We start from the raw sequence: 27,851 nt of genomic DNA, 5'->3' as shown, positions 1-27,851 counted from the left end.
AGGCTCATCTTGGAACTCGCTGTGTAGACCAGGCTGGCCTTGAATTCAGAGATCTGCTTGTCTCTGCCACCCTGTGTACTGGGATTAAAGGCATGCACCACCATGCCTAGCTTGCTTCTTTAAATTTAAAAAAGTATTTAGTGTGTGCATGCAAACATGTATGCATGTGCATGCTACAACTCATGTGTGGGGGTCACAGGGGGACAGCTTTCAACAACTGTCTCCTCCTATGTCTCCTTTGGGTCCCTAAGATTAAAGTCAAGTCACTGGGCTTGGCAGCCAGTCCCTTTACCTGATAAGCCATTTCATTAGCCCTCAACTGGTTATTTCTGAGAGGAAAGTTACCTTAATGTGTCTTATGTCTTAATTCACGAATTAAACCCATTTAACTTTTTGAGACTTCATGCAGCTCAAGTTGGTTTCAAACTCACTATGTAGTCCAGGCTGGCCTTGAACCTCCTGCCCTGTCTCCAAAGTGCTAGGATTGCAGGTGTTTATGCAGTGTGGGAATGGAGCCAGGACTTCATGCATGCCAGTAGGCACACTACGACTGCACTATAGCTCCACCTGAATTAGCCGTCTAATCCTGCTACCTCACTACCTGTGCCTCCTTAAGAAGTGGGTGTTGTTGCCAGGCGGTGGTGGCGCACGCCTTTAATGCCAGCACTCGGGAGGCAGAGCCAGGCGGATTTCTGTGAGTTTGAAGCCAGCCTGGTCTACAGAGCGAGATCCAGGACAGGCTCCAAAGCTACACAGAGAAACCCTGTCTCGAAGAACCAAAAAAAAAAAAAAAAAGTAGGTGTTAACCTCAAAGGCTGTTTTTTTTTTTTTTTTTTTTTGTTTTTTTTAAGATTTATTTATTTAGTATACAATGTTTGGTCTGCATGTATGTCTGTCTGCAGGCCAGAAGAGGGCACCAGATCTCATTACAGATGGTTGTGAGCCATCATGTGGTTGCTGGGAATTGAACTCAGGACCTCTGGAAGAGCAGTCAGTGCTCTTAACCTCTGAGCCATCTCTCCAGCCCTCTCAAAGGCTGTTTTAACAAGAGTCGTCCCCTCAGTGAGCCAGCCAGACAGATGCCCTTTCCTTGACTTGTCTTTGCTAAAGAAACAAGTTTTAGGCTTGAACATTTGCAAGTGTTTATTTATTACATGCTGCTGAAGTATTGGCTTTTATTTTAATGTCCACATATAAGATGGCATACAGGCAACTTAAAATAACATACACGGTATTGACATATTTATACTTAAAACTTACACAGTGTATTTACAGACATACAAATATAGGACAATGTTTACAAAACCTTTTACTAATTACATGTGTGTAACATTTCAGAAGTCAAATCTGCTGTAAGCACCTCACTGCAATGTGTATATAAAAGGCTTCTACACGAGTTTTTCCTTCATTTCTACAACCATCTAAATTCTTCTTAGCTCTTCCAACTCATCAGCATAGCGCGTTGTTAGTCACTGCTGACTAGAGGAGACCAGATTACAGGCTCCTTGATGAGCTGCAAGGGTGTATTTACAGAGCGGCTGGGTTGGAAACCACCCACTGATCCACCTTTTCTAGTCTGTTCTAGCCAGATACAAGGGTTCCTCCGTGAGTCCCTCAGAGCCGCTCATTACAGGAGGATCCTGGTGCGAGTGCTAGGCAGAGATGCCTCTGAGAGCCTGGAGACTGCTGACGTGACATCTCTGTAGGGGCAGGGTAGGGCTGGGCAGGCACCTGGCTTGTCCATCCTCAGCACTGGTAAGGTAGCCAGTTCTGGTTAGGGGACTATGACAAGACTAACTATCCTACACTGGGGTCTCTAGCAAGGTTAAATATCAAAATGAATTGTTCTTCAACTTAGAAACAGACATATGAAGTCACAAAAGACCAACAGAAAACCTGATTTGTTGTTATATGCTGACTCAGAAAACCTGTAACAACCTCAGCCCAAACTGTGCAAATGTTTCCTAATAATTAAATCTGAATTAGCCTGATAAGTACATAAGGTCTCACATGAAAAATTAAAATGTTAAAATGTCCTCTTTTTTTCTGAGGTAGGGTCTCACTGTGTAGACCAGATCCACCTCCTCTGCCTCTCAAAAGCTAGGATTAAAGACATGTGCTACCACACGGTGCAAGGTCGACTTACTCTAGGGAACCCTCGTAAGTCTTCTGGACTCATTTTCTACACAATACTGCGATCTAGAATGTGGAAATGATGCTGAGGTTTAATGTGGACTAGAAGGAAAGTGTGCCAGCCCAGCAGCATAGCTGGTGAAGAAGCCTTGCTGCTTCCGCTCGGGAGGAGCCTGCGGGCTGGGCGGGAGCCCAGATGCGCTACGATGATATACTCACCTTGAGATAAGGTCTTGTAGTGTAGCCTAGGCTGGCCTCAAATTCACGATCCTCCTGCCCTAGCCTCCTGAGTTACAGGCATGTGCCACCATGCCCGGCTGCTGTTACATGCTTCTAAACTTGGATAAAGTAGCAATGTTCTGTAGCAATGTTCTAATAAAAACTTCTCTGCACAAACAAGGAGAAATTATTTTCACTAGATACTTAAAATGATTTTGTTCAAAGTCACTTTTAGAGGAAGGATATTTAAAAAAAATTTTTACATGTATGAGTGTTTTATCTTCATGTATGTATGTGTACCATGTACATGCCTGGTACCTGAGGAAGTCATTGGAGGGCATCAGTTATGAACTGCCATGTGGGTGCTGGGAATTGAACCCTGACCCTCTGCAAGAGCAGCCAGGGCCCTCAACTGCTGAGGCAGCTCTTCAGCACAGTCTACTACAGCCCAGGTGGGCTGCAGTTACCTAGCATCCTGCCAAATCCTGACCACCCAGCTTCCACTTTTGGAATGTTTGGAATTACAGGCTCGTGTGCCTCTCTGCACCTAATTTTAGGTGGTGCTGGGGATGGAACCACGGTCCAGTATCAAAGTTATTACTTTTAGATGCTGCACAGGGTCAATACTGTTCTCAAATGCAAGCCTTGGGAAGAAAACCCATAAAAGTGAACGACTATACAGAAAAGCCCTATTAAACAGCTTTATGAAATTACTCTATTTGCCACACCAAACACCAAAGAGACAACTAAGAACTAAAAAGTATGCAAACTCTGGGGAGGGAAAACTTCTGTGCTTAAATTTAACTAAAGATGCCCGCCCACGCTGTGTTGGATCCCTGGGCCCTTTTGTGCCCTGCTCACAGCTGTGCAGTAAGGCACAGGCAGCGGGTGTGGGGAGGAGGAGAGAGAGGATGTAAGAGTGTGGCTCTCCTTCAGGGCCCCAGGAGCTGGGAGGGCACCTGCCGTGCCCGGTTCAGGTGCCCTGGCATCAGCATGGCTCACTGAGTTACATGCAAACACTGTTGAGAACGTTATACCTTATAGCTTAGAACTGTGAGTGGAGTGTGTCTCCGTGTTTAGGAAATAGCAGGGTGATGCACAGAACCACCCTCTAGAAAAAGATAGGGTGGTAGTGGGCAGGGCTGGGGAGAGGCCTGGACGTTGGTTTAAATAGCTGTTAGATTGTGCAGAATCGAGGGCTTCTCTATTATTTCTGTTTTCTTTTCTTTGACAGAACTGTCCAAGTCATCATAACACAGCCTTTGATATAAATGCAGTTGAAAACGCAGCGGGGCAGGACCCTCAAACCACATAACTATGTGTCTTGGAACAGTGGTCTCTACTGCCTGAGAACAACTACAATGTCTGCTCAAATGCAGGTTCCCAGGCCACAGCCAAAACTTTGATGCAAATCTGGATTTCACAAATGCTCCAGGAGAATGAAGCTCAACTGTGGAAACCAGTGAGCTGTAGACATCCAGGAATTGGGAAAGATAATGGCATGTCTGTCCTCTGAGAGAGCTAAATACCCGGCTTGGAAGCTGCTGGCTCTGGCATGAAAAATGAGCCTGCTCCCCACGAAGAAGGCATAGCCAGCCTAGGCTTCCAGGTGGGGTCCTCAGTAACGAAAGTTCCACTTAAGAAAATTGTGTCCTCATTAAAAACAAAAACTAGTGGAAATGGGTTTAATCTCCCCTAAAATGGAGAAGTGAAGCAAACATTCCTGGCAGGAATCGTGAAGACCGCGTCTAGGAACACACAGGGCTCCGTCTGAGCCGTCTGAGCAGGCGGCGCCGGCAATCGCATCCTCCCGCTCCTTGTTTTGGCTGTGCCAACACCACCCAGGGCCTGGGAGTCCTCAGACAGCAGACAGCTGTGGCGGTGGAGGCGGCGGCGGCTGCTGCTGCTGCTGCTGCTGCTGCTGCTGCTGCTGCTTGGGTGGGGCAAGCTCCAGGAGGGCCTGGACGGTCACCGCGACCTGGCTCAACCCTTTCTCTTCTAAAATGTGCAGAGGCAAACATAATTGCTCCTGAAAGGGGACAACGTAACACAAAACAAACAGAAAAGAGGTGAACATTACAGAGCCGAAAGGAACTTTCACCCCCACCCCGGAACAACCAAGTGAGATCCGCAAAGTTCCCGGGAAACCCACCCGCTAAAGGAGGCAGACACAGACGCTGACGGTGTCTCACACTTAGGGGTACTTTATTAACAGTTGAAGGTCCATACAGAACGTCTGGAAAAGCGGAAGACTGACAGGTGACACACAGTCACACAGCAGGAGGAACAGCCCAAAGATCAGGGCAGACTTACAGAGCAGGAAACGTGGAAAACAGGCCAAGTTACACCAAGCTACGGCTCAAGGGAGAACAGCACTCACAGAGGACCCTCTGGGACACACCATGGTTCCCTGATGACCTTAACTGCAGGAAAGGGAGGGGCCAGGACCTGTGCCACAGCTCCATTCTGTAAGCCACGGCCCTCAGAGTTACATGGGTTTAAGAAACATTTCTCTACTTTGGGTAATTTGTGGAAGGGTAAACCTAAATTAGTTGAAAATCAGATTCTAAAAATTGTATTTTAGCTGGGTGTGTTTGATCCTAGGACTTAGGAGGCAGAGCCAGGCAGGTCTCTTCGAGTTCAAGGTCAGCCTGGGCTACAAAGTGAGATCTTGTCTTAAAAACTGTACTTGAAAGGTGAGTGGTGGCACATGCCTTTAATCCAAGCACTTGGGAGGCAGAGGCAGGTGGATCTCTGTGCGTTCAAGGCCATCCTGGTCTACAAAGCAAGCCTGAGGCCAGCCAAGGGTACACAGAGAAACTGTCTTGAAAAACAAAACAAAACAAAACAAAACAAAATTATATTTGAAAAAGTAAAGTATTTCATATAGTAAAATTCAGCGCATTAAGTCATGCTGGAGAACTATTATGTAAACTTACTCACATCTTAGTAACTGATCCATAAAAGTGATTGTTCCTTTGGGTAGGAAGTTGGATATATCCATCTTGCTACTCTTGTAAGAAAAAGGCAAATCTTAGCATGACACTTACTAGTTTTTCTTCTCACCAAAATTATTTATTTATTTATTTACTTACTTACTTATTTACCTATTTATTTATTTAGAGACAGGTCTCTCTCTGTAACTCTGGCTGTCCTGGAGCACGCTCTGTAGATCAGGCTGTCCTCAAACTCAGAGATCCTTTTGTCTCAGCCTCCCAAATGCTTGGATTAAAGGTGTGTGCCACCATGCCTGGGTAAAACTCACTTTTTTGCTTTTAGTTGAGAAAGGGTCTTGCTGTATAGCTCAGGTTGGCCTTACACTCCAGTTTGAGGGTTACAGGAGTGCTCTACTACATGCTGTATCACTTGAATTACAAAATGGATTGTAATAAAAATACAGCAAGAGCTGGTTGGTGGTGGTACACACCTTTAAAGAGGCAGGTAGATCTCTTCTCTGAGTTCGAGGCCAGCCTGGTCTACAGAGCAAGTTCCAGGGCAGTCAGGGATACACAGAGAAACCAGAAACCCTGTCTCAGAAAAAAAAAATCTAAAACAGAAAACCAAACAAGAAAATACAGTAAGGCTTTCCAACTTGGGCCGGGCAGAATGGCCCCCACAAAGAAGGGTGGCGAGAAGAAGAAGGGCCGTTCTGCCATCAGCGAGGTGGTGACCCGAGAACACACCATCAACATCCACAAGCGCATCTGTGGAGTGCGCTTCAAGAAGCGTGCCCCTAGGGCACTCAAAGAAATCCGGAAATTTGCCATGAAGGAGATGGGTACTCCAGATGTGCGCATTGATACTAGGCTCAATAACGCTGTCTGGGCCAAAGGAATAAGGAATGTTCCATACCGTATCCGTGTACATTTGTCCAGAAAACGTAATGAGGATGAGGACTCACCAAACAAGCTCTACACATTGGTAACTTACATACCTGTTACCACATTCAAAAATCTACAGTCAGTCAATGTGGATGAGAACTAAGCTGCAGAGTGTCAAATAAAGTTGGAGAACTACCTTCAAAAAAAGAAAATACAGCAAGTATTTGTTTTTGAGGCAATTACTTGAGTGTAAGTACTTTCTTTTTTATTTAATGCTGATTTGCTAATAAAACTAAACGTTCTGAATTAATACTTTGAATAACTCTGCAACTACAGAGAAGCTGTATTTAAAATGAATCTGCACCGGCCAATGGTGGTGCACGCCTTTAAGTCCAGTACTGGGGAGACAAAGGCAGGCGGATCTCTGAGTTTGAGGCCAGTCTGGTCTACAGAGCGAGCTCCAGGACAGCCAGGGCTACACAGAGAAACCCTGTCTTGAAAAACCAAAAAACCAAACCAAACCAAACCAAACCAAAAACCCAACCAACAACAAAAAGATGAAATCTGTGTGTACTTTGCTCTGGGTGGGAAACTTCCTCCAGGGCCAAATCCCTGCTGTCTGCTCAGCGGTACCCAGGCCCAAGCCAAGGGCAAGTGGTTAGTTAGGTGCACAGTGGTCTAGACACCACTCAGAGGCGGCACTTCCACATGCACATCAACTCTGTGGATGTTTCCTAGGAACCTACCCTTGCTGGTCTAGACCACACATCAGCCTCTGTGGTGGTTTTGTTTGTTGGTTTTTATTTTAAAGACAAGGTTTTGCTATGTAGCCTATCCTGTTTCAGCTTCCTAAGTGCTGGGATTACAGGTGTGTATCACCACACCTGGCTTTAAGCCTGACCGTGTGTGTGTGTGTGTGTGTGTGTGTGTGTGTGTGTGTGTGTGTGTGTGTGTACGTATGTACGTACGTACAAAAGGACAAAACTCTACAGAACTCAGACAGTAATCACAGATTCCAAGATGTCTTAAAACTAAGACAAACCCACACCAGCACACCTTGGAAAGGCACTGTTGTATAGCACTGAGTCTGTCACCGCGCCAGCATTAGCAGGGGACAGTAAGGAACGGCCCACTTCAGACAGAAGTGCGTGAGGTAAGCGGATGCCCAGGTTAACTACAGCGGGTACTGTGTTCCTGGCAGTCTCTCTTGAGCTGCCGTCCAGTTCTGTCAGTAGAGTGTAGAGACACCATTTGTGAGAACTGCGATCTGAATGCAGCAATGTCGTTCTCGGCCCCAGGTCCTGAAACTGATCTACTAAGCATTTTGAGATGGACCTGCAGTTCTGATACAATCTCCCCAACAGCTTACAAAATACAAATTCACCTATAAAAATGGCTCAAATGTCAGAAATGTCACATTCTAACAGGATTCTGGCAGTGGATCTATCACAGGCAGTAACCATGGTAAGCGTGGCCAGATCTCAGAATGCAGACTCTGGTCATCTGCTCAGTGGTCACAGTCTTAAATGGACACAATGGCTCAGAACAGCAATCGGGGCAACCCCCAGGATCTTTAAACTAAAAATTCAGACCAAACAAAAATCGGTAAGTTTCAATGCCCTGTGTCTTCTAAATGTCCAAATACTGTTAGAATTACAGGCAAGTTAGGATTTCAGGGCAGAGAACTAAGTGACAAGGTATTCCACATTAGAAAGGGTACCAATAATTTCATGATGAGCAGCTGTTGAAAGGCTCAGACATTCTTTAGTTCAAAACTGAATTGTAGCATAGTAGAAAAAGATGGGCGGAGTTCTCTATGGCTCAGGACTGCATTGACAGAAACGCCTCAACCCCCAACCCCAACCCCCCATATGAGAAACAAGGCCACAGGGCACGCGGGAAGCCAATGACCAGGAGAGAGAATGCTGGTCTCTCTGTTAGCCATGGTCGGTGAGTACTGTGGATGCAACGCCCCTCTGGACATACAGGAAACGATGCACCTACTCCAGTTAGCACTCTGAGAAAACACACGTCAGTAACTCTGTATGAGGAACAAACCTTCACCAAACACAGGAAGGCGGTGGAAGGCACGGGCCGCACAGTCAGCTATAGGGGAAGAGCCGGTAATAAAGCACACAGAGAGTTAACATTAAAGCACAGTAAAATGCCACAAAACCCAGAAGCTGGACAGACAAAGAGACAAAGCTGGATTCTTCTGCATGTGCCCCGAGAGTAAGCAGTGTTTCGACAGTTCTTTTAACGCTGAGGTTTAGCTGAAGGATGTCGGAAGGAGAACAGAGAGTGTCCTGTCCAAACGTGAGCAGGAAAGGAAAACAGAAAAACATAGTCAGTGGAGCAGAAGCAGACAAGGACAGAGCTCAGTCAATCATGTCAGCCGCGGTCAGACACACACCCTGCGGCAGCGGCGGCATTCTATCACAAGTACGGAAATGCTGAAAACCAAAACTCTGGCCCCTCTCGGCACACAGACGACTTTTCTACAGAGCAGCAGAACAAAGTCTGCTTGTTGGTGGCTAGCCAGGAGCATTAAGGGAACAAGGGACAGAGCTGGCGTGTGGCGTGAGGCCTGAGAGTGGGGCGGTGAGTAGGGGTGTCCTCATCTCAATTCCCTTCTTCCTTATTACAGAGGAAGAGTAGGGCACAGAGGGAGGACGCTGACTAGAGGGGGTAATGGAGAAACAGGCAAACCACAGAGGCTCCATGACTGAGGCAAGCCTTGTAATGAGGGAGGTTTACTACAGATTAAACCATCAGATGAAGCCATCACCCCTAGATCTGGTTCACTACTACACACAACAGAAATGGAGAGAGCATCTAAAGCTACCATTAGTAAAGGATTAGTGGACTCAACCTGGAAATGTTCTTTAACATACACAATAATTCTAGGATATAAGATAGTAGACTCTAATATAGGGTTTTTTTAAAATGCAAAATATTCAATAAAAGCACAGTAGTAAAAGTGAACATCTATATACTCCCCTATCCAGAGGCTTCTGAGTTTCCCTATTTAGTGATTCCTTCATAGTCTGAGGGTGAGCTGGGGATGGACCCTAGGAAGGACTCTCCTATTGCTACATCCCCAGCCCATTTTCCAATAATTTGACTCATTTTTGTTTATCATTTGTCTTTCATTTTATTTTTGTCTGAAACAGGGTCTCATGCCTTGTCTCAGACTCACTACAGAGCTGAAGATGACCTTGAACTCCATACCCTACTGCCTGCATTTTTCAAGTGGAGGGATTACAGGCATGCTTCACCGCACTGAACAGAGTTCATCTCGCACAACACTTCTTAGTCATACTGAGATGTAACGATCTTTATAGTTATTTTCTAACTGGGCACCAAGTCGACAAGCTTAGCTACTAAGTTCCCTGGTTCACAGTCTAGTCAGGCCAGAGGAGGTGAGAACTACTACGTTCCCTGGCTCACAATCTAGTCAGGCCAGAGGGGTGAGAACAAACAAGACTGAGAATGCCAGCTTGACGCTACCACCTTGTGAATCTGTTCGTTATCCTTCCTTCTGTCCAGAAAATGACTAATTTTTAACAGAAATAGCAGCAAAACTAGAGCTCATCTTCAACTGGCAGAGAAGTGGGCGGAAGGCAGGAGGAGAGAAGGAAGAGGTGGCTTGTGTGGATGTCCATTTCCTCTTTCTGGAAGAGGAGCTGAGGGTGTGGTGTGGATGGAAAGAGCCCCAGGCTAACCACCCTGGAAAAAGATCAGTTTTAAACTGTACCTTTTCTGTCTCTGTCTCGACTTTGAATAGCTCAGCTCAGGTAGAAAGGGTGGCTGAGCTGTAACAAACTCTCGTAAGCCCTGCTTGGAAAATGCTGACTTACACGCGTGCTTTAAAGCACAGTGGTTTTCTATCTTGCTGACCAAGGGCAGTGACATTCTGAAAAGAGTTCCAGGTTCCGGCCTTTATATCTGAGATAAGATGGCTCTGGAGAGCCTGGCAGGCAGCTCTGATGTCTAGAAATGGTGTTGAGGAGGACTCTCAGCAAGTGCTGGTACGGGCAAAGCCAGCATGTTACTGTTCTCTGTGCTTCCCATCTTCTGGACGGGTACGTGCCACACTCTGGTGCAGTACATCTGAGATGTATGGAACTGGAGCAGGTAGCAGGCATGCTGACATAAGACAGGAATACCTGAGTGCTAATGTGCACATAAGGACATTAGGGCTTTCACTGTGGAGAAAACACATGCCAGTTCCCTAGAAAATGGGGTAAATGGTAAAATGGTTTCCTAAGCTTTTGTAATGATATAAAAATGAAAAACACTAGTTTGAATTTGTCCCTAAGAATAAAATAAGTCTACTCAGTAAGGCTAAAGAGCAGGTGTGGAATTCATGCTGGCTAATGAAGATGCAGGTGGGAACTGGCTTCCTTTTCTACTCTGGAATGTGTGGAGCTGGAAGTGAAGGGTGCCCACTGCATACATGATGTTGTGGCCTCCTTGCTCTTGGTCAGTAAGAGCAGGACAGTGAACTGGTCAAAGGCATCACTGGGAAGCTTCAGGGGTTAAATGGGGCTTAACTTGGAGCAAAGCTGGGTTTCTGATGGGCCCAGGAGCCAGTCCTTAGTTTCCGACAGTTAATCAAGCAGCTGATAGAAGAGGCTGGTGTTTTTCTCTCTGCAGACCAGACAAAACTAAGATTTAGAGACTGGAGGGTGTGGCTCAGTGGCAGAGCATGCAGGAGGTCACAGCTTCCATCTCCAGCAACAAAGAAAAGAGAAACTGCCAGCCACACCACACCAAGCTGCTAATTTCTTTACACTGATGCTAAGCACGGCTGCACCACAGTTCCAGCACTGGAATCTGAGGTGGGAGGGAAGCTTGAGCCCCAGAGCTCAAAGACCAACCTGAGTATAAGGCTAGGTCAAAAAGCCCATGTCCAGATCATCCAAAGCTCCATGCACCCCTCAAGAGTAAAGCAGTTTTTAACTGCTCTTCAAAAGGGTCACTGAATGAACAGTATAAACATTTCTTTTCTTACTAAATCTACTACGTTTAAGTATAGTATTATCAATGGCAAAAAACACAACAGACCACTGGTTCTCAACCTTCCTAATGCTGCGACCCTTTAATATACACAGTGATCCCCCCAACTACAAAAATATTTTCATTGCTACTTCATTTTGCTACTGTTATATTTGTAATATAATATCTGTGTTTTTCATGGTCTTAGGTGGCCCCTGTGTAAGGGTTGTTCAACCCCCTGGGGGTCCTATACCCACAGGTTGAGAACCACTGTAACAGTGGCTCATAGAAGAACTCACTGTCTTTTCATAACAGGGCATATTGTCTCCACTGTGCTAACTTCCAAAGGATTGCAGCCTAGTGGAAAAACGGGTGGAGCTGATTAAACCTCTAATTTAGTTAACAGGACTACCATTTGAATTAGTTGGTGGTACAGCTATACTATTTGGGTATTTGATGTTAGCATCTGGGAAATTTGGGTGAAATATATGTAAGAACCCTGCTATTCTTGAAACATTTTGTGAACTCTGAAATTATTTAATAATACATATATTTAAAATGTATTAAAAGCAAGTATTAAAAAACTGAAGCCAACAGAATTTCCAATCTGTACAGTACTTATGTGAAAATATTCTGCTATGTGTACCTGTACAAAGGTCAAACAGCTAGCGGGGATGCTTAAGAAAACAGAAGGATTATTTTTCACTTATTAGTTATAATACAACTATTTAAATCAATACTTAACATGAAAGAGTATTGCTGGGGAGAATACTGACAGAGCCTTGTAATAACACATCATGTTAGTAGTGAGCAGCTTCGTTTGTAGCTAGCCCTGGTAAGAACAATTATACCCTTACACACACACACACACACACACACACACACACACACACACACACACACACACACGTTACCTGAGGTACACCGATTTTTCTGCAAGCATCCAGGAAGTTCTCCACATTTCTCCTGCATTTTGCCATTGTTAATTTAGGCTGGAGCAAGACAAGAAGGGGGGGAAAGCATGTTATGGACAAAGGTCAAAAAGGATGCAGCTTTAAAAGCAGCCTTGCCGGTTACTTCACATACTTACTGCTGTGCAGAGTGGGGCTCATCAAAGTTTTCCTTAAAAGATCCAACAGTGAATGCTAATCTCAATCTCACACAACTGTGGTGGCCACCACTCAATTCTGCCAGGAGCATGAAGCAGCCCCAAGGGTGGGAGTGCGGCTGCATTCAATAAAAGACTATTTACAGAAATAGGTGCTGGCCTCTGAGAGGAGTTTGCCACCTTCCAATATCTGCATTTTGCTTTGGTTTAGTAAGGTAAGTGCTAAGAAGGTATTTTATCATTTTGAAATAAAACATACAAAAGAAAATTAGAGAGAACATCAAGAAAATGTATCACCTAGTGGTTCACTATTCAGATATACCATAACTAACAGTTCCTTTCTTTTGGAGGCAGCGTCTCACTACACAGCTCTGGCTGGCTTAGAACTCACTCTGTAATCCAGGCTGGCCTTGAATTTACAGAGATCTGCCTGTCTCTGCCTTCAGAGTGCTGGGACTAAAGGCGTGCGCCACCATGCCTGGCTCTATTTTAAATATTATTTTAACTTTATAGGTATGAGTGTTTTGTCTGCATGTATATCTCTACATCATGTGCACGCAATACCTGTAGAATCCAGAAGAAGGTGTTGGGTCCTTGGCAGCTAGACTTTTGGACAAGTGTGAGCCGCATGTGGGTGTTGGGAATTGAGCCTGGTACTTTGCAAGAACAGCTAGTGCTCTTAACCCTGGCCCTATCTTTTACATTTAACTCATTAGATACTTTGGAAATTAAAAAAGTCTTAATGATGGCCACAAAGCTACTTTACAAAAGGTGAATAGTTAATGCAGGAAATGTGAGCTTTTCTGTAAAGATCTCTAAAGACTAAAAATAAAGAGGCATCCCATATTCTCTCAAAGTTCTGGTTTTCAAACTTTGGTTGTTATCATGGAATACACTGTAAGAAAAACAGGGATTTCATATTCTAAAATGATGTTCAAGTATTGGGTATGGAAGCCGGATGTTTGCAGGGACTATGACCTACAGATTTTTAAATTAGTAAGTGCATGGACACTTGTACCATCTCTAGAAAGCAAAAGACTTCACTGGTAAAACCTGAGTTTTCTGCAAACATAAACATAATTCCTTGGCATAAGAAGGAACGAAACAGAAGCAGAGAAAGAAAGCACTGTAATTTTGATTAGACAGAGACATGCGGCGGGGCTAGGATTAGCCTCGTCATGAAAGAAAAAGGCAAGCAGTGAGCCGGAAGGAAAGAAACAACTACCTCCCAGTTCTGATGGGATAACCGCAAAGGATCAGGAAAGACACAGGAAGCCCGTGTACAGGGAGGGCTCCTGCCCTGTTAGCTTTCTACTGCTGTCAGACACACCATGACCAGAAGTATCTTGGGGAGGAAAATCTAGTTCATTTTACACTGTACAGCCCGTCAGGGGAACCAAGCAGGAACTCAAGGAGGATGGCAACCTGGAACCAGGATCGAAACAGAGAGCACAGAAGAACGATGTTTACACTGGCTTGCTCTCTATCCATGGTTTGCTCATCTTGCTTTTCTACACAACCCAGAACCACTTGCCCAGGAGGAGCACTGTCTCCAGCGGCTGGGCCCTTACATCAATCATTAATCAAGAAAATGGAGCACAGACTTGCCCACAGGCCAATCTGCTAGAGGTGTTTTCTCAGGTGAGGTTCCTCTTCCCAGTGATGGATGGTACAGGCAGGGAGTTCAAAGCCAGCCTTGGCTGAATGAGACAAAAAGTAGCTGGGTATGGCCGCACACATTTTTAATCCCAGCACTCAAGAGGTGGAGGCAGGTGGATTTCTGTGAGTTTGCAGCCAGACTGGTCTACATAGTTCTAGGTCTACTACACTACACTGTGAGTCTCAAAAAACCAAACTCCCAAGTCCAACAGGATAAACTACTTCACTTCGGCATATCCGTCTAAGCTGGAAATTTTCGTCACATGCCAGCTTCACTTTCTGCCTCACAGTGCCATTAGCATTACTTCCTGTGAAGTGGTTGAGATGGTCAGGACCCTGGTCTGAGTTCAGGAGAGAAGGCTAAGCAGGAGAAGCAGCCATGAGCAGCACTTTTTTTTTATGAAAGAGGGAAACGTGTGTTTCTGAAATATTAATGTTTATAGAAGAACAGACTGACATAACCTTGCTATAGGAAGAAAAAAAAATCATGTGTCTGTGCAAAAGCAAGGGTAAAAAGGATAAAGCTAATGCTGCTAATTAAAAACTGATTCAAATGCAATTTCCTATAGCTCATATGAAAATGAAGGATCAAGAGAAGGAGACATAGGGGAGGAGGGGAGAGAAGAGAGCGAACACACAGTACACACGAGGACTAGTAGTAGTAACTTAAAACACAGAATTGTGGGGCAGAATGGAAGAACGCCTGCTCTCCGAGAAGGTCAGAAATCTCACGTTTCCACCCTCCTCTGGAAACGTCAAAGGAAAGGCTCATCCATCAGTGGGATGCAGGCTGCAGCCTCTCCATCACTCACTCCAGACTGCAGGACTCACAGTTTCGTCTTAAGAAGCAAATCTTACAGGAACCCACTATCTCCAAAAGTTTCCCCAGAACTTCAAATGGCATGACATAGGATTTTGGGCAGCAAAGTCTATCCTCTTCTATTTCTAATAATGTAAAGCCTACGCTGAATATGAGATCTGAACTGAAAAGAAGAGATAAAGAATTAGTTCTGGATACTTAAAATGATCTGAACACTTTTTCAGGCATTGAAAACTTTATTTATTTTTAAGGTAGGGTCTCATGTAGCACAGGCTGACTTTAAACTTGTTGTATAGACCAGGATGGCCTTGAGAGCCTCATCTTCCTACCTCAAACTCCTAAGTGCTTGGATTACAGGCATGACCCACCACGGAACATTTGTTTATTATTATTGAGTGTCGATACACACAGTGTGCGGGGCACGTGTGCTGCAGCGCTCACGGAGGTCAGCGGACAACTCCGTACAGCTGGTTCGTTCCCTCCCCTTTAATGTGGATTCCAGGGATTGAACTCTAGTGGCCAGGCTCGTGTGGCAAATTCCACCTATTGAGCCGTGTCCAACCCAAAACTTGATACTTGTTTTTGCTTTTGAGACAGGGTCTCACTATACAGCTCTGGCTGGCTTGAACTCACAGAGATCCACCTGCCTCTGCCTCCCAAGTGCTAGGATTAAAGGTGTGTACCACCACCACCGGCCAAAAGCATCTTTTTTAAAATATAAGAAGACCCTTTTTAATTATACCTAAAGCATTAATAAGCATATACAGCAAAGCAAATTCATTTTAAGAAGGTTATATTAAGAGCTGGAAAGATTGCTCAGAAGATAGAGTGGATATTGCTCTGGCAGATGACCAGAGTGAGCCAGAATTCCTAACACCTACACAGAAGTTCACACCATCTGTAAGTCCAGCTCCAGGGGATCTGACACCCCCTTCTAGACTCTGATAGACACATACACATAAATAAATAAATCAATCCTAGAAAAAGGAAGATAACTAAAAATGTAAAAAGATAATGTCCATAGGCCCTGATCCAAATTCTAAGAGGTAGTGTATTCCCCAAATTAGTATGGCTGGGAACTGTCTGAGCATATAGATTAATTCTTCCATTTAAAACCAAAGAAGAGACTGGATGGTGGTGGTGCACGCCTTTAATCCCAGCACTTGGGAGGCAGAAGCAGGCGGATCTCTTGAGTTCGAGGCCAGCCTGGTCTACAGGACAGCCAAGGCTACACAGAGAAACCCTATCTTGAAAAAGAAAAAACAAACAAACAAACAAAAGAAGAAAAATGAGGTAGTTCAAAAGCAGACATTCCTGGCCAGACCCCTCATTTCCCACTTTAGACAAGGATGGATTTCTTTCCTATGGCCCTTGTTTTCTACCCCTTACTCCTAGTCTACCACTGTTTGTTTTTTAAACTCCCTTTCGATTTATTTCTTTTATGTGTTTGAGTGTTTGCTTATATGTGTACTACTTGAGTGACTGGTGCCCACAGAAGTCAGAAGAAGGCATCAGGTCCCCTGCACCTGGAGTTACGGATGGCTGTGAACCACCATGTGGGTGCTGGGAATCCAACCCTGGTCCCTTGCAAGAGCAGAGTGCTCTGAACCTCGTCAGCCATTCTCCAGGCCTTATACCACTGATTTCTAAAGGTGAATCTAAAATTTCTTCAAACAGCATGATACTGGGCTAAAACCTGCTATTTACAATGTCTGGTTCATAAGGGCTGGACTTTGAAGGAGAATGCTTCTTAGTGATATTTCCTGATTCCGCAAGAGGTAAGATAGTAAATGAACACAAAGAAGTCTGGCAGGACTCTGCCAACAGAGCAGCCAGTCTGCAGACACCAGTCATAAGCCTGGCTCTAACCTGGAGCCAGGGGTGAGGTCAGGAAACTGCTGACCACAAACGGTCAGGAAAGTACAGAGCCCTTTCCGCATGCGCCATCTCCACTGCAGACCAGGCTGTGGGCTGGCGGCAAGAGCTTCCTTTGATGCGCCGGTTTGCCAGCCTCTAGTGAAGCTCTAACAGGGAGCATCAATCGGACTGCTCTGCCTGCTGAACAGTCAACGAGCATTTTTAATATCTCCCCACTATTTACACTGATACAAACCTCTAACTCCTTGACAGGTTTTAAAGCTTCTCAAACACAGCCTAGGCTTAACTCTTAGCTTCATCCGCTGCCATCTGCATCCACACACTCACCCGGTGTGTGATCTAGTCTCAACAACTGAACAATTCCTTTATTTAAGTTGCTAGCTGGCCAATTCCTTACCTATACTTCATAACTGGATTAGTTCAACTTCTCTAGAAGGCTTCTCTGAATTCTCTAGGCAGAATTAACTGGTCCCCTTTTGGTATCTCAACAGCATACTTCTTATACACATCTTACAACACTCAATACATGCTGTAAAAGATTGTTTATGTATCTCCTTTTTCTGTCGTCAGTGAGAACAAGAAAGTGGGGACTGGGCCCTTGGAATCTGCATCGCTAGCTTCCAGCACTATGACTCCACTAACTGAAAAGCATCCTATGAATAGCCAATGCTGCCTGGCACTATAACTTACCACGGCTGGAGACGGGACATGAATGCTTGGGACAGATCGAGGCCGAACATGATTGGCTAAGTGGCAAAGTACAACACCATCAGTTAGAGCCGCTCCAAGATCACAGGGCAGAGATACTTTTAACCGATACTCAATATGCTGCAAGGACAGGAAACGTCATGCATTAATTGAAGACCGACTATCATATAGGCTATAAAAGCAAGACAATGGAATGTATCTCATCTAGCTGGAAATCCAGAAAAAAGCTGGTGACATATGCCCATAATCCCAGCATTTAGGATGCTGGGGGAGCGGAAGGACTACAGCAAGTTTGAGGCCCATCTGTGGGTGGGGGTGGGGAAACAGTGAGTTCCAGGCTGGCTAGGGCCATAAAGTAAGACCTTGTCTGTAAATAAAAACAACAACAAAGTCAAAACAAAATAAAACAGACTCCAGGAAAAAAAAAGGAAAGAACTTAGATACTCTAGCCCCGTTGTCGTTCTAACTCAGGTCAATAACTCACAGGGATGAGTGTCTGCATCGCAGCCAGGTGACAGTGGTCCAAAGCACAAAAGAAATGACCATCATTTTATGACTTAGGCCATCCTAAGTCCTGGCATGGCGGTGTGTGCCTGTGATTACAGACTAGAGAGGAGCAGAGAGGAAGACGGAGAGATCAAGGCTGGAGGGACTGAGTGGGACACAGTGAAAACGTGTCTCCACAAACAAAACCATGAAACCAAACTGGATACTTATTCAATTCCAATCCCTCAACACAGACATATGGTTTGAGAGTGTGCACATGCACACGTATCCTCTCTCTTTTAAGAAAGGGTCTCTCTAGGTCACACAGTCTGGTCTCAAACTGGTGATCCTGTTACTTCAGATTACTGAGTGGTTATATGCGTGGAGCACCATGCCATGCCTGGCTCTTATGAATTATAACTACTTCTCTGAGATTGCCTTTTAACATGATAAAAAAACAGAAATGAAAAAAAATGAAAATGAACACGGCTATGAAGTAAGCTTTCAAAATTAAAATTATTCATCTAATTTTCTCAGTAGAAAGTTTAAAGGAATTTCCTCAGTAGTGGCATTTCTTGGACATTTATCACAAAATACAGCATACAATGAACACGATGGACTTATGGTGATGGGAGAAGTGAGCACGTGAACAAAAAGCTATGGACTATAGAGGCCACGGCCAAAGTGCAATCCAAGATACTTCACACACTTTGCGCAGTTGGTCTATTAACTTCAGCTCCTCTTCTCGCTGTCTGGTCACAGGATCTGCGGGATCGGCTGCAGGTGCAGAAGACAGGAGAAGAGCTGGAGCACAACCTAGAAAAGGTGAGAGGGAGAGGTCAGCTGCCAGCGCTACACCTGTCTGCCAAGTTTCCCTGACAATACAGCATTCTTTTTTTTTCTTTCTTTCTTTTTTTTTGATTTTTTTCAAGACAGGGTTTCTCTGTGTAGTTTTGCTCCTTTCCTGGAACTCGCTTCATAGACCAGGCTGGGCCCACAGAGATCCTCCTGCCTCTGCCTCCCGAGTGCTGGGATTAAAGGTGTGTGCCACCCATACAGCATTCTTACTTTCTGGATTGACGGTTTAAAAGCATTATCATCTAGGGCTGGGAGAGATGGCTCAGTGGTTAAGAGAACTTGCTGATCTTGTAGATAGAGACCCAGTTTCACTCCCCAGCACCCACCTGGTGGCTCACAAGCACTTGTAACTCCAGTTTCAGGGAATTCAATGCCTTATATTCTGACCTTCTTGAGCATGATGGACATTCATACATGCATGTAAAACACCCCCACACATAAAGTAAAATAATAAATTTTTAAAAACAATTATTATTATATGAAAGATAACAGAATTACTGAGTAAACTGAAAAGGGTAGTGGGCTGGATAGTGGCTGTGGTGGTTTGAAAGAAAATGGTCCCCAAAGGGAGCGGCACTATTGGGAGGTGTGGCCTTGTTGGAGGAAGTGTGTCACTGTGGGAATGGGGGTTGAGGTCTCCTATGCTCAAGCTACTCCCAGAGTCACAGTCTACTTCCTGTTGCCTGCATATCAACCTGCAGCAGCTCCTTCTCCAGCACCACGTCTGCTTACATGCTGCCATGTTTCCTGCTATGATGATAATAGACTAAACCTCCAAAACTGTAAGCCATAACCTCAATTAAATGCTTTCCTTCATAAGAGTTGCCGTGGTCATGGTGTCTCTTCATAGCAATAGAAACCCTAAGACCACTAAAGAAACCCTAACTAAGATGGCTAAAGTACCACTGCAGTTAGAAATTTCAGATACAGAAATACAATGGCATTTAGTTTGAATTACATCCATTTACAAATGTTTTCTTTGAAAAATACAGCAGATATGTAAAATTACACAGTCCTAAATAGAGGTCAAAAATTATCCTTACAACATGAAATGGCTAAGTGCTATAAGAGAGATTTGCCAAAGGGTACCAGTATCCTAACCTCAAGGACCGTAGATTTATTTTGTCCATTGTAGACAAATTTCTAAACAGTCTTATTAACTAAGAAACACAGAGCCAAATACAGAGTTAAAAGCCCAAGAGGTCAGAGCACTAGCGAAGAGACAAGACCACCTTTAGCTTACCACTCACTGCCATCCTTCCCCTCAGAGAGAGACCTTCTCCTGTGTGTCCTGTCTTTTTATTGCCTTTCTGTTCTGCCTTCTCATTGGCTCTAAACCCAAGCACATGACTTCCTCATCACTGCCTGTCTATACAGACCTCCAGGTCTCTATGGTTGGTACTGGGATTAAAAGTTCGTGTTACCACGCTTGGCTGTGTCCTTGACCACAAAGAAACTCTGACTGCCATGTGGTCGGATTAAGGGCATGGGCCACCACTGCCTGACTTCTGTTTTCGGGTCGCTAATGACCTCTGATCTCCAGGCAAACTTTATTTATAAACATACAAATAAAATCACATTTCAGCACAATTAAAATATCACCATAGTACATTTTTGAGAACCTTCTATAAATTAAACCACACTGTATGCATTCTTTGCCTACGGCTTCTTTTGATCAACACTAAAGATACTTATCAGTACTGCACATTCCTGATCTAACAGTATTGTTGTATGTATCATTTTCACTACTTGCACGACGTTCCACTGTGGAGATACACCAATGTTCATCTCCTTTCTACTGTGAACATTCAGTTTGGTGCTATTATAAATAATGCTGCTAGAAATGGTTTTGTAACTATCTTTTGTTCTACACATGTGATTATTTCTCAAAATAAAACTGCTGGTAATAGGTATACAAATGTTCAACAGTTTGTCAATACAGAAAGATCTGAGAAAGAGTTCATAATAAGGGGAGAATGTTCTTTAACTGAAAGAGCATTTTATTTGTTCAATCTGTTTTTGGTTTTGGCTTTTGAGACAGGACCTTGCAATGTAGCCTGGGCTAGCCTTAAAATCAATTCTGCCCCAGCCTCCTAAATGCAGGAATTATAGGTATGTACCATCACGCATAGTTGAAACACTATAAAATATATTTTATATGGTACTAAGAAAATTTCTAATCCAAATAAAAAACCCCAAGATGCTCCTAATTTCATGTTAGTGAGGTTGCAGACACCTGCAGAGCTAACTCTTGCCAAGATGGTAGCTAGGTGTGCAGCTGAAAAGTGCAAGAGTTCCCGTCATTGTGTAAAGCCACCCCACTCTGCCACGCCTTTACAATCGCCACCACTCACCTTTGTTAGTTTCTGCCCTAACAGCGGCTCGGAAAAGGAAGCTTTCAGGGCGTTGGGACTGATTTCTCTGGGTAGCAGCAGGAAAAGAATATGCAGGGGAATGATGGACTATATCAGCATGGAAAAGCAAGATGATGTTAATGGAGATGGGAAGCAAATCAAAGATGATGTAAACATATGTCACAAAAGTCTGATTAATAGCACAAAAGGAAAATCAAACAAACATGGCAATGGATAAAATGATGATTCTATTCATTAGCGAAAAACTCATGTATAAAGTAAAGCTGCTTATTTATTTTAAAATTCTATTATTTTTAGTATATCAACATTTAGTATATCAAATGCAGGCTAAAAGTTAATACAATGAACTTAGTCTCTTGTAAACCTATAGCCCTGTTAATTCCTATTCATTTTTTTCTTACCCAATGGCTAACTAGTAAAAAAGAAATCCTAGTAAGGAGGTGCTCGGGCTGTGACTCAGTTGGTAGAGTGCTTGCCTCGCACTCATAAAGCCCTGAGTTTGATCAGCTGGCTCCCCAGCACTATGGAAACCAGGCATGGTGGCAGAGCTAATGCTCTGGGGTTGGAGGAGATGCAGGAGAATCAGACTGCTCCTTATCTTTATACCAACTAACAACCAGCCTGGGTCACATGAGATGTTGATCTGTTTCTGTGTCTGTGTCTGTGTCTTTCTCTCTCTCACACACACAGGAATCCTGGTAAAGAATAACTGTGGTGAGCCTGGTAACAGGCACCTGTTGTAATCCCAGTATTTGGGAGGATAAGGCAGGAGAACCATTAGTTCTGGCTAGCTTGGGTTATATAACAAGACTCTGTTTCTCTCTCCTCCACCCCACCCCCCCAAAAAAACATTAGATACAGCATTTTTGTGTCGATTACCTGTCTCTGTCGTAGGAAAGCTTGAGATAACTCTGTCGTCACTCTGTGGAGAAACAGATAATATCAACAGTTACTACCCAAGAAAGGGCAGTTTCCACATTTTAGTAACTTAGGAAATGTAAGAAAGCCATGCAACCTCCCTTCAAAACTAAGTCTAGAAATAAAAGTTTGGTGAAATTGATTTTCTTAAAAAGACAAATTTTTTGCTTAGTTGTGTTTACATAATGCATTCTCTAAAGATCTAATGACCTCTCCAAACACTGTGGGAAAGGATCATTTTAAGGCAAAAACAATTATTGAGAAATATACCAGAAAGAGAAACTTTACTTTGTTTTATTACATTATTTTTTTCATTATTTTACACACCAACCAGTTCCCCCCTCTCCTCTCCTCCCATCCCCTCCTCCCACCTCCCTTCTACCTCTACCCCAGCCACTCCTCCTCGGTCTCCATTCAGAGAGGGTAAGGCCTCCTATGAGAGTCAAGGGAGCATGGCACATCGAGTTGAGGCAGGACCAATCTCCTCCCCCTGCAATCCCAATCCACCATGGGATATGGGCTCCCAAAGGCCAGCTAAGTGCCAGGGACAGGTCCTGATCCCACTGCTAGGGGCCCCACAAACAGACCAAGCTACACAACTGTCACACACATGCAGAGGGCCTAGGTCGGTCCCATGCAGGCTCCCTAGCGACAGGCCCAGAGTCATTGAGCTCCCATGAGCTCAGGTCAGCTCTCTGTGGGTTCTTCTGTCATGACCTTGACCACCCCTTGCTCATATAATCTGTCCTCCCTCTCTTCAACAGGACTTCCTGAGCTTGGTCCAGTGCTTGGCTGTGGATCTCTGCATCTGCTTCCATCAGTTACTGGATGAAGGCTCTCTGATGACAATTAGGGTAGTCACCAATTTAATTACAGGAGAAGGCCAGTTCAGGCACCCTCTCCACTATTGCTACGAGTCTTAGTTGGGGTCATCTTTATGGAAACCTTAATTTCTAATACAGTTTCTTTTTTCTTTTTTTTTAATGATTTATTTATGTGCATTGGGGTTTTGCCTGCATGTATGTCTGTGTGAGGGTGTTGGATTCCCTGGAACAAGAGTTACAACAGTTGTGAGCTGCCATGTAGGTGCTAGGAATTGAATCCAGGTCCTCTAGAAGGGCAACCAGTGCTCTTAACTGCTGAACCATCTCTCCAGCCTCTCTTAGTTTCTTAAGTACTATTTTTTCTTTACAGAGTAAAATGCAATTTTCAAAGAAAATGTGATTGTCATTTCTTAATTTCTGTTAAAAATATATTTAAGGGAGGCGGTGGCAGTGCACGCCTTTAGTCCCAGCACTCGGGAGGCAGAGGCAGGTGGATCTCTGTGAGTTTGAGGCTAGCCTGGTCTACAGAGTGAGTTCCAGGAAAGACTCCAGAGCTACACAGAGAAACCCTGTCTCAAAAAACATATATATATATATATATATATATTCTAAATATATATATATATATTTAAAACATGATAGATAATTGCTGGGATGTGGCTTAGTGGTAGGTGGCTTATATAACATGCACACATGTTACCATACATGCACACATATACACACATATACATAAATGCACACACAGAAAATGACAGATATTTTTTAGAATATTTGAGTACTAACATTTTCCTTTTGGTTTTATATGACAGGATCTCAATGTAATTCTGACTTTCTTGGAACTCTACATAGACCAGGCTGCCCTCAAACTTATGGAGATCTGCCTGCCTCTGCCTATGGAGTGCTGGGATTAAAGGCGTGCACCAGCATACCTGGTCAAGTCCTAACATTTTCAATTCATTGACAAAAGTGTAAAAATGAAACAGTAACTTACTAAATGGGTATAAAGTTCATCTGCAAAAAGGAAACAAAGTTCAGCTAATCAAAACAGAAACATTCACTTCCTTAACCACTGTGCAGTCCAGCTCCTTGATGCCACACAGACCCTTCCGTGTCCAGTACAGTGGTGGAGACAGTGGAACCTGCCTGCTGGCAGCTATGGCTCTGCAGGTGGCCATTACCCACTTGGTAACCAGAGCATTCAACATCAACCCAAATGAGACATTTAGTGGGAACTGCGTGTCAGTATGGTGACCCTGACAGTGTGGAAGGGGAAGGATGTCCTGGAATTGCAGCTGGGGATGAATCCAAGTTCTAGCTTGTTTTTCCTGTGAGGAATGATGCCAAAGAGCCCACATTAAGCGCGGCCAACAATTCATGGGCAGCAGTGAAGGTCGCTATTGAGAACTCCTATGGTGCAACACTGAGAAGCACGTCTGTGTAAGCAAAGCGTTTTCCCTTGATGTCTTCAGCACTCAAGCCTAGGCTTTCACAGCTGAAAGTAACAGGTCTGGGTCTGTGAAAGACCGTGTGCAGGGTGGAAACAGCATGTGAAGTCCCACTGCTGTAGGCAGTGCCCTGGCATGGCTGGTCCTCCTCCTCACTGCCTACCTCATCAGCAGGAAGAGGACTCACTCCAGTTACTAGACCATCTAGCCTGAGGAGGAGGTGCCACAGATACACAGCAGTCTTTTCTCATGTCTGAATTTAGTTAGGTGTGGAAGGGAGACATACTTTCTGGAAAACTTTTTGTTGTTTGTTTGTTTGGAGACGGTTTCTCTGTGTAAGAACCCTGGTTGTCCTGGAACTTGTTCTGGAGATCAAGCTGGCCTTGACTTCAAGAAATCTGCCTGCCTCTGCCTCCCAGTGCTAGGATTAAAGGCGTGCACCATGAAAAGCTTTTTACATCTGCTTTATCAAATGTGAAGTTCATCTTGCAACATTTACTATGCACAGAGGAAGAACTATTGAAATGATGGTGTTGATTTTGCTAACTGGGAAATATTCTACTATTGGTTAAATGTTAATGTTCCCAAAGCAGAGCTCTAAGAAGGGGCTAGCGCTTTTCAGAGTCAGAACAGAGTTGGTGTTTGGTTTCTTCATGCTTTTACTCAGATTTCAGCCTTACAAAGGGAATCTCTGGTCTGAACACGTGGGCCTGCTAAGGAGGCTGATCATTACTGTACACTTTGGAAGCTAGAACGGGAGATCAGGGAAGTCCTACCACACAAGCATTAAAGGGTCAACCTCCGAAATCCGGCTGGGGCACAACTGATAGTGTTTTCTGTGCTCTGCCACCCACAGGCCAGCACTTTTCTAAGTAGAAAAGGGTGTTATTTTTACTTACTTTATGTAAAGCGATTTCCAGTCTTGTGTTGGCATTCAGGGTGGCCCTGTTTCTGCACTGTGTATAATACTGGAGTCACACTGCTGACCTATCCTGTGGCATGGGCAGACTGAACACTGAGGATCAGCTCACATAGTGTATTGCCTGTAAGGATGCTAATACAAAGTCTCCTTGTCTGTCTGGCCTTGTGCTTCTATGATCCACAAGAGAGCCCTGAAGGAGTGCTGATGGTGTTTTGGGAATCTGTGTGGGGAGGCAGGGTACTGCTCATGTGCTCTGGGTTTGGGAGAGTGTTCAGATAGCCAGCTTTCCAGTCAGCACTTGAGAAAACTAAATGGTGTTTTATTTTTTGTTTTTATTCAAGAAATGTATTTGTCATGATTCTAGATACAAAAATAAAAATAAAAAATGTTTACCGGTTAAGGATATTGAATATACAACAGGGGAGTATAATCAAATAAAAAACACCACCACCACCACCACCTAGGCCCCGATACCCAATTACATCTAAATATAAGTTTATGACATGATAACAAGAGATTTCTGAACTAATCATGGCTTTAAAATTACATTGGATCTTAGCTAAGAGCTTGAGAAAAGTGGCCAAGACTTTATTTTTTTAAATTTTATTTATTTATTTATTTTTTTCCGAGACAGGGTTTCTCTGTGTAGTTTTGGTGCCTGTCCTGGAACTCACTTGGTAGCCCAGGCTGGCCTCGAACTCACAAAGATCTGCCTGGCTCTGCCTCCCGAGTGCTGGGACTAAAGGCGTGCGCCACTGCCGCCGGCCAAGACTTTAAAACTAAGACATTTATCAGCTTCCATATTTCTCCTCTCTCAGGTTTTGTCATTGTCATTAATCTCTTATTTGTAGTTGAAGTTTTGTGAGATGAATTAACCATGACTGAATTTTAACTCTTAAAAACAGTCATACTGTTGAGAATATTCTTTGGACAGATGTGAAAAACATTTTCTGGTAATTATTCCTTACTTTGATATTCGTGGCCTAAGAACTATTTTTTTTTCATTTTCTCTGTCTCTGTGTGTGTGTGTGTGTGTGTGTGTGTGTGTGTGTGTGTGTGTGTGTGTATTTGTGTGTGATGGAAGATGATTTGTTGGGGTCTGATCTTTCTTCGCACCACAGGCTGGGAATCAACTCAGGCTATCAGTCTTGGCAGCAAGTGCCATTATCCACTCAGCCAGCTCACTGGCCCAAGAATTTAGATGTGTACAAAATAAACTGTACTCGAGTAAAGACTGGAAGACTGGATTGCATTTCCGGTGAAAGTCATGTTCCTCAAGATAGAAACCAGGTTTGGCATGTTGAGGAATAAATGGAAACTTAGGTAAGAAATTGAACTTAAACAAGAGTATCAGGAACTAGAAAAGGAGACTCAACATGCAAATGAGCTTTTTCTAAAGAAACAGGTGGACTGGAGATATGGCTCAGCAGCAAAATGCTTGCCACACAAGCAACAGGTGTGAGGCCAGGAGCTTGCATGCCCAGGACCAAGGAAATGCCAAGTGGGCGAGGGAGCCACGTGTACTGCAGCCCAGGGAGGCAGAAAGGAACCCTGGAGCAAGCTCACCAGCTAGACTAGCTGTCTGCCAGCTTTGGGTTCAAGCAAGAGCTTTTGCCTCAATGACTAAGGTGGAAAGCCACAGAGGAAGATTCTAAATGTCAGTCTCTGGTCTCCACGTGCACCCATGTGCATACAACACACACACAGACGTGTGGGGAAAAGAGATTAATATGAAACAAGACGATTCAAAGGATATGAGCTAAGAAGAGAGTCTGCTAAACACAGACATTTCCAAGGACCAATGGTACAGAAGGAAAACATTAAATGACAGATTGTGGTCTGAATAGGTATGGCCCCACAGACTCCCGAGTCTGAGTGCTTGGCCTACAGGGAACAGTGGTACACACTTGTAACTCCAGCACTGGGGAGGCAGAGAGGAAGACCCCTGGGGCCTACTGAGTGTGGGTGCTGTATGCATCCATGTGTTGATGTGGGTGTACTGACCCGTGAGTATCGATGTAGAGATCCACGTTCAATGTCCAATGTCAAGTGTTTTCCTGTGCACCATTACAGCTTTGTTCATAAAGTGTTATGGTCGTTGTGAACTGGTAATTCCAAGCTCGTGTGCTGAGACGGTGGCACTGTTTTGGGAGGCTGTGAGACTTTTGGAAGTGGGACCTGGCTGGCTCAGGTAGACCACCAGAGAAAGGCCCTGTTTTCAGTCCTCTCTTCCTGTCCTATTGCTAAGATAAACTCACTGCTGCGACCTCCATCACCACACCTTCTCCATGAGCAAAAGAAAGCCTTCTTCCTAAGCTATCTTTGTCACAGGCGTGAGAAAAACAGCTAATACACAAACACAGGTGGCCCAGAGGTCACAACAGTTAATCTTTCCTCTAGAGCAGGGGTTCTCAACCTTCCTAAGGCTGTGACCCTTTAATACAGTTCCTCGTGTTGCCGTGACCCCCAACCACAAAATTACTTTTGTTGCTACTTTTTTTTGCTTTTTAATATTTATTTATTTATTTATTTATTCATTCATTCATTCATTCATTCATTTATTTATTATGTACAGTATTGTGCCTGCATGTGTCCTTGCAGGCCAGAAGAGGGCACCAGATCTCATTACAAGTGGCTGTGAGCCACCATGTGGTTGCTGGGAATTGAACTCAGGAC

The 27,851-nt window shown here is 44.2% G+C and overlaps 2 protein-coding genes across 18 annotated transcripts in view; one reads left to right on the top strand and one right to left on the bottom strand.

Moving 5' to 3' along the window:
• Positions 1-1,125: 1,125 nt before the first annotated feature.
• Positions 1,126-27,851, bottom strand: part of Lrch3 (leucine rich repeats and calponin homology domain containing 3) — a 113,431-nt gene continuing 86,705 nt past the window's right edge. For 8 of the 17 annotated variants that reach the window (XM_052740343.1, XM_052740349.1, XM_052740347.1 and 5 more), the window contains 6 exons: positions 21,946-21,988; positions 21,046-21,153; positions 18,543-18,649; positions 17,330-17,467; positions 12,089-12,166; positions 7,247-8,479 (listed from right to left, as the gene is read on the bottom strand). In XM_052740343.1, coding sequence (XP_052596303.1) covers positions 8,276-8,479; positions 12,089-12,166; positions 17,330-17,467; positions 18,543-18,649; positions 21,046-21,153; positions 21,946-21,988 — 678 coding nt within the window. In that variant the 3' untranslated portion in view covers positions 7,247-8,275. Of the gene's footprint in view, positions 4,382-7,246; positions 10,827-12,088; positions 12,167-17,329; positions 17,468-18,542; positions 18,650-21,045; positions 21,154-21,945; positions 21,989-27,851 lie in introns of those variants that run through there. The other 9 variants (XM_052740352.1, XM_052740358.1, XM_052740359.1 and 6 more) reach the window with 5 other exon arrangements.
• LOC128111881 (60S ribosomal protein L31-like) lies at positions 4,264-7,129 on the top strand. Its single transcript, XM_052740372.1, has one exon. It carries the CDS (start codon positions 5,707-5,709, stop codon positions 6,334-6,336), a length of 630 nt encoding a protein of 209 aa, XP_052596332.1. The 5' UTR covers positions 4,264-5,706; the 3' UTR covers positions 6,337-7,129.

Source organism: Peromyscus californicus, unplaced genomic scaffold (assembly GCF_007827085.1).
Source record: "Peromyscus californicus insignis strain IS unplaced genomic scaffold, ASM782708v3 Scaffold_16__1_contigs__length_79575227, whole genome shotgun sequence".
Taxonomy (NCBI): domain Eukaryota; kingdom Metazoa; phylum Chordata; class Mammalia; order Rodentia; family Cricetidae; genus Peromyscus; species Peromyscus californicus.
The sequence above is the reverse complement of the archived record's forward strand: the minus strand, read 5'-3'. Positions and strand labels throughout refer to the sequence as shown.